The 12,647-nt window shown below is 33.6% G+C and overlaps 1 protein-coding gene across 1 annotated transcript in view; it reads right to left on the reverse strand.

The window, feature by feature from the left end:
- Hel25E (ATP-dependent RNA helicase 25E) overlaps window positions 1–12,647 on the reverse strand; it is a 49,115-nt gene continuing 36,468 nt past the window's right edge. The window contains exons 6-10 of the mRNA XM_089094300.1: window positions 8,391–8,522; window positions 6,290–6,436; window positions 3,350–3,487; window positions 1,746–1,863; window positions 1–135 (exon numbers count right to left, since the gene is read on the reverse strand). Of these exons, the coding sequence (XP_088950426.1) occupies window positions 122–135; window positions 1,746–1,863; window positions 3,350–3,487; window positions 6,290–6,436; window positions 8,391–8,522 (549 nt within the window). The 3' untranslated portion in view covers window positions 1–121. The remainder of the gene's footprint in view (window positions 136–1,745; window positions 1,864–3,349; window positions 3,488–6,289; window positions 6,437–8,390; window positions 8,523–12,647) is intronic.

Genomic DNA, 12,647 nt, shown 5'->3' on the forward strand with positions numbered 1-12,647 from the left:
TTCTGTAATAATAGTATAAAAAACTTATTTATTGTAGTTTCGGCTTAAAAAAGGAGAAAAAAATAAAGAGCAATAGTACACTATTAATCATGTCAAGTAGTTCCAACAATCTGATCCTGTTTCAACGACCTTCAACTGAAAAAGAAAATTGTACATTACTACTGTCTTCATCAACATACTTATGCCAACAACTTATCGAGCTGATTTTCAAGTCACAAATTATAATGAATATTAATCAAAACTGTAAGCATTTGTAATTAGGTCATCCCAAATTGACAAATAGCTATCGCCCATAAAAGAAAGAAAGTACTAACATTAAAGTCTCTTGTCAAAAAAAAAAAAAAAAAAAAAAAAAAAAAAAAAAAAAAAAAAAACTGTATGGCATTGCTTTTGTTAACACTAAAACCTATTGCCCATGCTGCTTGCTCTAGATCACAACAAGTATAAACCAGAATGACTTCAATAAGGTAACATGTGTCCCGTAGTGGCACTGCGGGTTTGATCCCAGCTTGGCAGTATGGGACCCAGATTTCGAACTCAACAGGAGCAACACACTGGAGGATTCCAGGTTGTTTCATTTTTGCTATATAAATCAATGTCATATCGCGAATAGAAATCCGACATTTCCATGATGGGGGGAGAACAGATGGTAAAAAAGGATAATTATAAAATATTTAGGAAATAAGGGAAAAATGAAACAACTCTCAAAAATTTCCCGTAACAGGTCAAGCTTAACAACTTACACAGTAAAATTGGTTGCATTTCAAATTAAAAACAAACGAAAAGGTAATACGTAAAACTAATGAAGGTCGTCTCTTGAAAAAAAAAGAACTTAAGTGGCCGTCATCATGATTAGTAGAAGGTATTCCCAGAAATGTTTAAAACCCGCAAACCATAAATATATTCCAATTTTATAAATTTAAGTAGCTTTGCTTTCATGTATCACCACTCATAATATAATGCTCTCTTATATCCTGTATGTCTACCCAATAAAAAGAGATAATTCCCAATCATTGATCCAAAGGACACTTCCCCCCCACAAACTCCAAATTATGGCCTAAAATTATACTATTTCCGTGATAAGTCTATGTGTACATAAAAAATTATGAAGGAAGTACACCTTAGTTTCTTTCGAAAGGGCAATAAAACTTAAAAGTATCATGAGAAAAAAGGAAATTATAACAGAAACACAATATTAAGAGAGTATTAAGTGTTTAGATTTTGGGGGGTAACTGTAAGTGCCTCCTTCGAACAATTACTAAAACCTCTTCCACCAACCGAAGAGAAGAGATTTAAAATTTTAGATATTTGTATATCTAAAATTTACTACTACTTTATTGTAGATTCAAAAACAACTCCAGGTAATTTTCTAGCGATGAAATCTGTCCATTAAGTTCGTTTTAAAGTGTTTCATACAGACAAAATTTCAGTGTAACATGTTAAATAAGTGATTTTGGCCAGTTTTTGTCTTAGCACAGCATTTGAAAATTGCCTTTGAAAAAAAAACTGTGGCCTTAATAATTTAAACTATGTCAAGTCTCACGAGTTTTGAATTTACAGATTCAAATTTGTGTCTCATGATTTGGCGCTTCAGATACCTTGGTTCATAATGGAAGTCACTTGCTTTCTCAAACATCCTGAGTAAATCCTACTTGCTAAGACGTCAAATAATTGGGAATACATACTGAAGTAGGTGCTTAAAGATAAAATAATAATAAAAAAAAAACAATTTAAACTAAACTTACTATAGGTGGATAAGTCGATCTCATCTGGTAAGGGGGTGATACTGACGTCAAAGCGATCCTGAACTGAATTCAACGTTTTGACGTCTTCTTCAGAGCTGACAAAAGTAATCGCCAAACCCTAAAAAACAGACCTGTATAAAGACCTGTGTAAAATAGAGACTCGTAAGAAGACTAAAAATCCTCGTGGGCTACAATAATATCCAAGATGTTACTCCTTTTAGATACGGACTATGGACAGTTCATAATAATAATATTCAATCTGCAAGCTAAAAGTTAATACCGGCTTGTATGATTTGTTTCCTGGTAAACAAAGGAAGAAGTGGACAGACGCAGTGTGTAAATGCGAAAGTGTAGCATTCTCTCGTCAAAATTTGGAATTTAAAAATATAGATAACATTTATTTGGCCAATCTGACTAAAAATCCTTGTGGGCTGCAAGTCTCTTAAGATGTTAACTTAGACTGGATTGGCTTAAACCTCGTTAGCAAGCATCACAAATCTATGTCACATTCCACAAATCTATTACCGTAATAGTGCGTGAAATGAGCACTAATCTAGAAAGAATTCCCAACTCAAAAGTCACGTTGAAAACGGCATTTTAAAAAAAAATATAAAAAATAATGCTACTTTTGGTAAGGCCTTAAGTCAAGAGAGGTGGTTTCATGGGCGTCAGCAGTAATAACAACTACAAGTGTTTCTATAATTTATTTCAACACAACTGCGCTTCACTTACAACCCCTAAAGATAACCAAGAATAAGGCAGGAAGAATTCATGGGTCCTGTATTCCTCGTCCTACACAGCTTCAACATCTACCACAACCCAAATCATCAAAAAGTTTCTTTATATTGTTAATGACAAACAACTAAAAGATTTATATAGAGCAATGTCGTTTTATGACTTTCAATGCTATTGTTGGGGACCCTATTTCTTCTGTCCTTATTCGCCCAAAGAAGTTTCATTTTCCCCTAACTGAATTATCAAGAGCTAGATTTTCATTAAGGTGGATCGCCTATGTTGCAAATCAATTTAATCTGCCTGAAATATAGTCAAAATCCTAAACCGATGAAAATCAATAAATATATATATATATATATATATATATATATATATATATATATATATATATATATATATATATATATATATATACTATATATATATATATATATATATATATATATATATATATATATATATATATATATATATATGAACTATAACAATAAAATTTCCTAACTATCAATTCTACCAGTCATCGAGAAAAACTTTGTGGAACTGGGGGGACCGTGACGCCTTATTTTACTTAATTAAAAAAAAAAAAAATTCTATGAAAATTTATACGTTAGAATATTTCGTAAGAAAAAATTTCTATATTTAAAATAAAATAAAAACAAATTCCTTATCATGTATCCAAATGAAGGAACCAGCCTTTGACAGTAAAAATAACATATTTAGAATTTTTATTCCTCAATCTAATGCCATTTTCGAGAAAAAAAGGTCTAAGTTAATCGAACACAACCAACAATAGAAATCCACTAAACAAAATTTCTAACATAACATAATTGAAAAAAAAAAAAAAAAAAAAAAAAAAAAAGAAGTCCTACCTTTGTTCCAAAGCGACCAGCTCTAGCCACTCGATGAAGATATGTATCAGAATTTTCTGGCATGTCGTAATTAAAGACGATGTTGACACGTTCGATGTCCATGCCTCTTCCAAATATGTTGGTTGATACAAGCATTCTCTAGAAAAAGATTTAAGAAAAAATAGATAAAACCATAATAAAATTTAAAATCAGCAGACTAAACAATGGGAAAAGCTCAGACATCGGAGGAAACACGCGCTAATCAAAGACCAGAGTCTGTTCTGGCGTGAACCGCGAATGATAAAACCCGAAATTTCATCATAGCTATTTTATATAGACACCAAACAAAATATGGAGAACTTAAAGTGGTGATAAGTGCTGATAAAATCAACACTAGTATAGTGCAAAAGGAGGAAAAAATTATTATAAAGTTTTAAATTTCGGTGCTAGTTTTTAAGCTAGGAATTTGGAAACAGCAAATGATTTATATTCAGCTGCTGCACTAAAATCACTTAACTTTATGAGTTAATGTGGCTACCTAAAGTTTTATAAGTGACAAAAAAAAGTAGAAACAGAAAGTGTAAGGAAATAACTAAATCATGCAAAAAAGTTAAAAAAACAAAAAAAAATTATCTCTTGGACCTAAAAAAGTAAATAAATAAGTGCCAAAAAAAGAAAAAAAGAAGGAAAAAATGATGTCTAAGAATGGTATAAAAATCAGGAATTGTATCGGCAATGAGACATCAAGGAGGAATCGAGGAAATAGTTTGCATCATTCCATCACTATTAATATTGTATTCATAGCCATAAATTGCATGTTTAAAACTATTAAAACTCAATTTAAAACTATTTAAGAGATTTGTTGGGTGACACTTTTTCTCTTGTTCCAAACCCCAAAAAGCTGTGTCTCCTTTGCCTAGGAAATATGTCTTAGCGTCCATTTCTCTTGTCTTATTAGTTGTTTAAACTAAGTCTAATTTTCAATGAAATTGAGACTTGTATAGCTGTGATTTTTAATGGGAAAACAAGATTAGGCTAAATTAATCCCCCTCCTCCGAACTTCCCTGAAATATCGGGGTTATATCGGGTAAATATCAATGTTTCTATAAGTGGAAACAATTATTTCTGTAAGAGGCACCTCTCCTGCCCCCATCCTCGGCTAGCTAAAACCATGGGCTGGAAATAAAAAGTCGTTTGTACTAGCAGAGTGAATTAGGTTTTAGTGATCTTTTATTTGTTTAGTGTTGTTGCTTAGTTTTTTTTTTAGTGATTTATTTGTCAGTGTTTATTGTTTTTTTCCAGTAAATTAACAATTCAGTTTTCAACCGCTTTCACAATTTTTCGCAAGAAGTACAGGATAGTTCTTTTTCTAACATTCGACTGTTAAAAATGAAAAGAAGGTACACTTAACAACTTGCGAAATAATTTCTGATTACGCAATGAAGAAAATATTGAAACGAAAGTATGAAAAGTAAAACCTTTAAGTTAAGGCCGTAAACAAAGTAAAGTAACTGTGATTCCAGAGCCTTTCAAATTTTCAATCTAATTGTACAAGATTCCCATACCAGTTCGACATTTATCCCGTCAAAAGAGGCCTCTTCAGCAGCAAAGACACGTTGACATTTCCGGCTTGAAAAGAGACATAAAACTCTATGAGTCAATATTCGTATTTCCAAAATTGGAGTTTCCAATTTCCATCATCAGAAGTTTCTAGTTGCACCTTCACAAGAAGTATCTTGAATTCAATTACTCCACAGTTCTAATGACTAACAAAATCATATGAGAAAACGTGGAAAAAAAAGCTGACGCAAAAACATAGGATTTTTCCTTGGAGAGGGGAGCGGTCGAAGAAGATAACAAGGCGTTTTATGCTACTATTTTTCATTTGTTTCGGGGGGTCACCAGGAAAACACCAGAAGCTTCTTCCATTATACCTTGAAGTTTCAACATAAATGATATAATGTATCTAATATTACAAATTTCAACATACATTAGTCTTAGGATTAAGAGTCGTACCTCCTAAATTAAAGAATTCCAAGGTGCGCTTGGCATAGATAACTTGCGATGACATTTTCAAAAAATGTGGAAGAAAGTTACACAAAAACGCCAGAGAAAGTCATTAGTACTAATGGGAAGGGAGAGAGTGGAAGCCACCCCCTTGTGACAGGTTTTAATGGAAAAAAGCAAATCATCGCGAATATTTTAGCCTTTATTTCTTAATAAATTGTGAAGAATGAGTAAATTGAATAATTTAGGGGCCTCGGTGTTTCGTGGGTTATTACAGTTTTACCACGCAATAAATGAATTTTTAAATTCTGTTCCGTTGCTGAAGGGAATTAAAATCCCCCCACCCATTATAAAAAGAAGTTTTTATAATGAGTTTTATAATGTACTGTAGTATGTATTATCTTACAATGTAATGTAGAAGTTTTATAATGTACCCAAAAATAGCAACGAAGACCACATTGCCTTTCCATAACCTTTCCATAGGAAAATCTTTTTGCAAGACTGTGGAGATAATTTGAATGAATACTCTCATTGAATCGCCTTGTTTTACCATACTTTTTATCAGTCCTGGTTGAACTTCGCTGAAGTAAGGATGCTAGGACTGCTTTGAAAAATTTTTAACTTTTGGTTTTATTGGTCGCATTTTGTTGTGAGCCTTTTTTCATATATATATTTTTGTCTTGCTGAGGACGGCCCTTGGACATAGGGCCGAAATATTCATTCAAATTATCTCCACTGTCTTGCAAAAAGATTTCCCTATTGTTCTTCGTGTTTTTGTTGTTTGTCGTAGCTACAACGACTACCAAAGCGAACTTTGACTCCTGTTAGGATCCCTCTTTGTGGCCATGGTTCAGGAAATGGTTGACTATTCAATATTTAAAATTATAAGCTATATTTTAAAAGTATCGAGCTATAAAATAAAATCAAAATAGAACATCTGAGAGGAGAACTTACCGCTCTAAATTCCTTAAATTCTTTGTATTTTTCAAGCCTTTCTTCTTGTTTCATACCAGAATGGATGGCGATGGCAGGGAAATTCTGGTCCTTTAAAAGCAAAGTCAAGCCTTCACATCGACTCACCGTTCGTGTGAATATTACAACCTGAAAAAGAAAACTGCTCTAAACATCTTCATTAACATTTATGGGTGAAGAATTAATTATAGTCGAAGATCGGGAGGCACGGACAAATCAAAGACACATAGGTCTATTCTGTTAAAACTGGTTCAAATTGGGACGCTGACAATTGAACTTGAGTCGACTGATACTAATGTTTTAGGGTTATTTTTTGATGTAAAAAAATCCAAAGACATAAAACTGGATATTTCAGGGCTTTATACCACGCTGAATCGGGAAAATAAAGAAGAAACCTAAATTGGTAAATTCAACATCATTCTTCGTCAATATTCAAACAATATGCTGCTTCCCAAAGACAACTTCACCTCGAAAGGAAAGCTACACTTTCTTAATCTGTGTCTTCTACTTTTAGCTTACTTTTCGCTGATTTTCAATCCTTGTATCTTTTTTTAACGCTAATACTAAAACGACATAGCTGCATACAGTTTTTTTTGTATTCATCGGGGTATCGAATCCGAAATTTTCAAGATTTTTCATCAGATCTTTTTAGCTGCCTCTAGATCGCTAAATATGCCCCGAAAATTCGCTATATTGAATCTCTAAATTAAAAAAACAACAACAAATAATTATGCAGTTTTTGCATAACACCCAAACTTTTCTGGGGTCCGTTTCAAGAAAAAAAGAAAAAAGGAAGACAAAAAAAAAAAAAAAACCAAAAACTTAAACGCACCTAAAACCTAAATCCTTCACAAAAAAAATATTTACAAACATAAAGTCTTATTCACAGCAGCTTAATACAATATAGCAAAAAGTCACGCTAACTTTTGTCTACAAAATGTGGCATAAAGAAAATTTAACGGAAGAGGACGTGTGAAACACCCACCCACCCGCCTCAAGAATTATTCCTATTTATGCATCTAGCATGAATTGTTTTATTTTTGTTACGTATAAATGTTACTACTCATGGAACAGTGTGACAGAGGAAACCCTTAAGCTAGATTTGTCAACATAGTCATGTTAATTTTCAGAAGAAGAAAAAAAGAAGTAAAAGGACGTCCTTAAAAAAAACATTGGTTTCCCGCTTGAATTAAACTTAATAAAATTCGAAATCTATTAGCCTAATATGCAGCTATCTAAAAAAAATATAAGATGCTTAGTATTTAGCTTTAAAAAGCGACAAGGGCTATCCTCTCCCAAGTGTAGAAAACATTATTTTGAAGGTGGAGGATTCAAAGATAAAAGAGGTCACTATTTTTTAGTAGGAGCCAAAACTTCAATAGTTATTATACAATTGGTTTATTTTTAAACTGAGTCCTCTAGTTATTAGAAAAAAATCCTGCTAAAAGAGCTTTACAAGTTATAGATCACTACCACCAGTTTTAAAAAGGTAATAGTTAGATAAGATAAGACATTTCAAAAAAAAAGTTCAATAGATAAAATAACTACCCTCCCCCCCCCAAGGTTTCATGGCTTGTAAATGAGGAAGATCATGCAAAACTCTTTTATACTGAATTATCAAACATCTAGACACGTGACAGAAGGAGAAATAGAAAGGGACCGAGAGAGAGAAAGAGAATTAATTTAAATATGACAAATCTACAAGTCAAATCAGAGCATACGGGACTCTAAAAACTTTCACTTCATATGGTAATGTTCATTTAAGGTTACAGAATTAAGAAGAAAAAAAGTTCTATACCCTTATTTCAACTCGGCCTTTAAGTCTTCCTTAGACAACTGATTTGTGTTTAGAAAGTTCAACATCTCTTATTCGAAAGTAACTCAGGATTCACGATATGCTAAATTAGCAGAAGAAATTACCGATCCTGTGGTTGTGTTGAACCTCTTAAACTTAGAAGATACACTTTATTCACAGTGAAAGTTTCTATATCAATGGTTATATTATTGCGCTTGGCTTGCTTAGAGGTTCAATCCTCCAATTGCTATTAAGAAACAAACTGGTTAAATAGATAAAATTATTCACCTGGTTAAATTCCAGCAAGTCAAGAAGATCAAACAATTTCTTGTTTTTTTCCTTTTCTGTAAGTCTCACAAAATGCTGCTGCAGTCCATGGAGAGTTAACTTGGTTTCATCATCGACAAAGACCTCTAAAGGCTGTGGAGCAAAAAAAAACATAACCATTGAAAACATTTGTGAAGAAATTTATATGAATTTAAAATGTACATACGTAAAAAAGGATTATTGAATATTAACTGATTTATATATTGGGTTTCATTTCCTGGCTGCTGTATATAACTTGCCAATAGCTAACTCAATTGTGGTTTTCAATTCCAGTCTGTGCTGTACAAATCAGCTTACTTGTTTTTTGGGTTGTATTATCTTTATGAATTAATGGATTGTGGTCTACATATAATTCTAGCAGATCTGTACTCACATTGTTTGAAACTATTGTGAACAACTAGGAAATACAGAGGAGAGCAAAGGACTTGTAATTCTATAAAAATCAGGATTTATAGAATCTAGATATATAGGGGGACTAGTTGCCCTCTAATCACTAACGACTATTAAAAAGGGCATTAGCCCTTTCCATTTTCAATTGAATGAGCCCTTTTCGAAGTTCTTACGACAACTCATTCGATACCAAGTGCCCTGGTCTAAAAAAAAAAATAATAATACATTGTACCCACATCGACCTTTACTATAATAATGTCAAGCCTTCCAATCACTTTCGACTATTAAAAAGGGCACTAGCCCTTTCAATTTCAAATCGATTGAGCCCTTTTTGAGTTTCTACGACAAAATCTGGAATATATATTATAATACAGGAGGACAATGTTGTATAGGCTAAAGGTCTTTGGAATGTAAATAATGCCCAAATCTAGGATGCATGAGGCGATAAAAACAGGGACGTATGCAGGGTGGTGAAATGACTATATATAAATCAGTATAAATATACACAGAAACTGAAGACATCGACCAAAAGGGCTAGGAGCAATGGTACTAGTATATCCTTAGTCGTGCTTTTTTATCACAAAATACTATTTATTTACCCATCCAAATTAAGTCCTTCAACAACGTTGGACTCACTTCCCCCCCTCTCCGTTGAAAACCCCTTCCCCCAAAAATAACTGTATGCTTCTCCTGATGGAGAAGGTGAAAGAAGGGACTTAAAAATTAACCAAGGCGGAAAGCCAATCTTCATAAATTACTGAGAATATCAGTGTTTATTAAGGTTTGCTACCCTCCAAAACTAAACAGAGAAAATCAAATAAATTAAGATAAGATTAAGAACTCCCAATGTATTAATTGCAAAACAAAAATATAAGGCACCGTGCCTTTTGTAGCTTTCAGAACGAACAATACAGAAAAGGAAATATTTTTTTTTTAAATTCTGTAATGTTTTACGTTCTGAAGACAATTATTGCAATTAAAACGTATTAAGACATATCAGTTGGATCGTTCAGAAGACGATCCAGCTTCAAGCACCACAGACAGTAAAAGCTATCTGATTCTTCAAATTGGTTAAGTGGAAACTCACACCAGCAGATACGTCTTAAAAAATTAAGGAAAATAGGAGAATCAATTTTTAATGAAAGACACTCATATGTAATTAATCAGTTTTAACACTTAAAAGGCGACAATTTTAAAAGTAAGGAACGAGTGTAAAAAATCAGCAGAAAATGGACGAAAAAATATACGTTCATGGAGCTGTGTGACTTAAAAGAAGAAAAACAACAATTATTAACTACTGCATTATGAAACTGTTGCTTCAAAAGTTTTCGTGCAGCTCATCTTAATGGAGAATACTTTTCTATTCAATACTATTCACTGTAAAAGAAAGATAAAAGAGTGTTTCCCAACGCAAATGTCTTAAAATATATATCCTTCATGGCATATTATTAGCGTTAGTTATTTGTTTCTTTAAAGTAGTCATCTGAAAAGCTAATTAACGAAAAGCATAAGTTTTGGTTGTGTAAACTGGGTTGAAAGTTCTTCTATCCATCCACTGCCTGGCATTTTTCTCTCCTTTATTTTTCTGATTTTATTTCGTTTTTTACATTCTGTACATTTTATGGTTCGTTTACACATTGCAGAAATCCATGCAGACATTCGTCCGTTTCTGTTCGAACTATGGATAAAATAACGCTGCGTTTTAAGTCAAAGATTTCAAATTATTGCAACAGCGTGACCTAGAGTCAAAGAGGTGAAAGGACTTGTTGGTAGCCATACGGTGGATATGCCCTGTAGGTATCATCAAAACATCAAGAAGGGTATTATGTCCTTACCCTCTTCTGAAAGCTGTTGAGCAATAGAGAGCCAAATGACACTTTTTTCTTATAGCCTGGGTGTGCAGGATCAAACAAACAAACGTTAAACTGCACTTCACTCCGACACCACAAAAGACATCTATTTCCCCCCAAAATATTAGTTGTTTGCACTTATGACAAATTAAATTCGTTCTAGTCACAGCAGCTTTATCTTGTTTATTTCCTACGTTTGGGATAAAGCTTACTTCATTACTGTTACTTATGATACCTATGGTATAAGTAAAACAACTTTAAAGGCTCTTCATCCAGCATACAACAAAATCTAACAACTGCCAATACTGAACAATGCTGCCAATTCTCAGGAATTCAGGAAGGGGCCCAATATGTCCATTTTTTCAATAAATATGCCAAAAAAGGAATTTTTAATGAAAATACCCAAAAAAGGTATTTTTCAAAATTTAGGAAGGAAAAAACAAGGGAGTCACGTCCCCCCCTTGACGCAACAAACACAAAATCCATTGATATTTAGTTCACTGACTAGAGATCAATAACTGACAAATTCCGAGTCAAGGGCAAGAAAAGCTCGAAAAAAATTAGGAATATCAGATTTTACATTTCGACGGTATATACAGATATAGAGCAGATTTAGAAGGTAAACAAAAATTCCCATACAGCCCTTAGCTGATTCCTCTCTGCTCCTTGCTGCAAACAAACTTTGAAACCACGCACTACTTGTTCATCCGATTAAAATAGGCGATGTTATTTTTACTCTGATCAAACTTGCATGTGATCAGAGAAACAGTTGATTTATATTCTGATAACACAGATAAAGTATACCTGTAAATATAAAAGGAAGCTAGAAGGAACATATGATAATCTTTAGAACACATTTGTTCCCGAGTTTGCGCAGAGTTGTTGTTGTTTAGTTGACGTTTGAGCGAATCAACCGCTCGTATACGTGCGATCCTTTATTAAATTTTGGGCCCTAAATGGAGCCACGTCACATTGAATCACACAAATATGTTTGGCACAGGCCACGTCAACACTTAACTATCATGGGGTTGTACTAAGACATTGTACAGAGTGTTCTTATTTAAAGCACTGACACCTTTTTACACATCACATTCTGCTATGGTCAATTGCGCTGAGTTTCCTTGACTTAAATCCGAAGTATACCTTGCCTTGGAAACGACAAAAATACTAGCTAAAATATAAACAGCGGGAAAATCTAATTTTTCTTGCATTTTGCTTCAATTTGCAATAGATGCTACTTTTCTCGCGACCTTTAGTCATCTATAAAGAAAAGACTTGTCAATATTGGCACCTAATTGTCAAAAAAATTTGGATCTAACGCATCGTTTTTGGGGTTGGTGCAAATGTTGCAATCTTTTTGGCGTAAAACGAAAAGTAGTACATCATGGGAGGAAGTAATGTTTTAAAGTCCTGATCAAATTGGGTGGATGAGTATGCTCAGATGTGCTTGATACTACGATAATTTATCAGTTGTCTGGTTGAAGTGACTATATAAGGTTTTAGACCTTTTTCGTGGGTCTTAAAAGTTTGCACGGTGACCAAGGTCGTATCCAGATGGGGGTTTCAGGGGGTTTGAACACCCCCCCCCCCGAAATGTTTGTTCGACTCGTAAAAACGTAACAAAAATGGATATAAACAAATGTTGTATGTTTTTTGGTTATTTATGCCCTCCTCCGTGACTGAATCAGTGTGCACCTGTTTTACAAGTGCGACGTCTTTGTTTTACAAGAGACCGGGTAGTCTCTGAGAGAGGCAAAGCTGGCATAACTTTTTCAGAGTTGTTGAAGCACAAGTTAACACTGAATAGTCGAAGAGTGCCCCCCTCCCCCCACAGAATATACACGAGGACAATATTCGTTTAGAAGGAGAACTGTCACCAGGCCCGTGCCAATATTCACTCATGTTTTCAGTAGTCTCACACACGTACAATAAAAAAAATTCAACTGCATGGTAAGAATAACATAATCAGAATGGTATT

This window comes from Artemia sp. Qi Xiang Cuo, chromosome 9 (genome assembly GCF_049724085.1).
Source record: "Artemia sp. Qi Xiang Cuo chromosome 9, ASM4972408v1, whole genome shotgun sequence".
In the NCBI taxonomy this organism is placed as follows: domain Eukaryota; kingdom Metazoa; phylum Arthropoda; class Branchiopoda; order Anostraca; family Artemiidae; genus Artemia; species Artemia sp. Qi Xiang Cuo.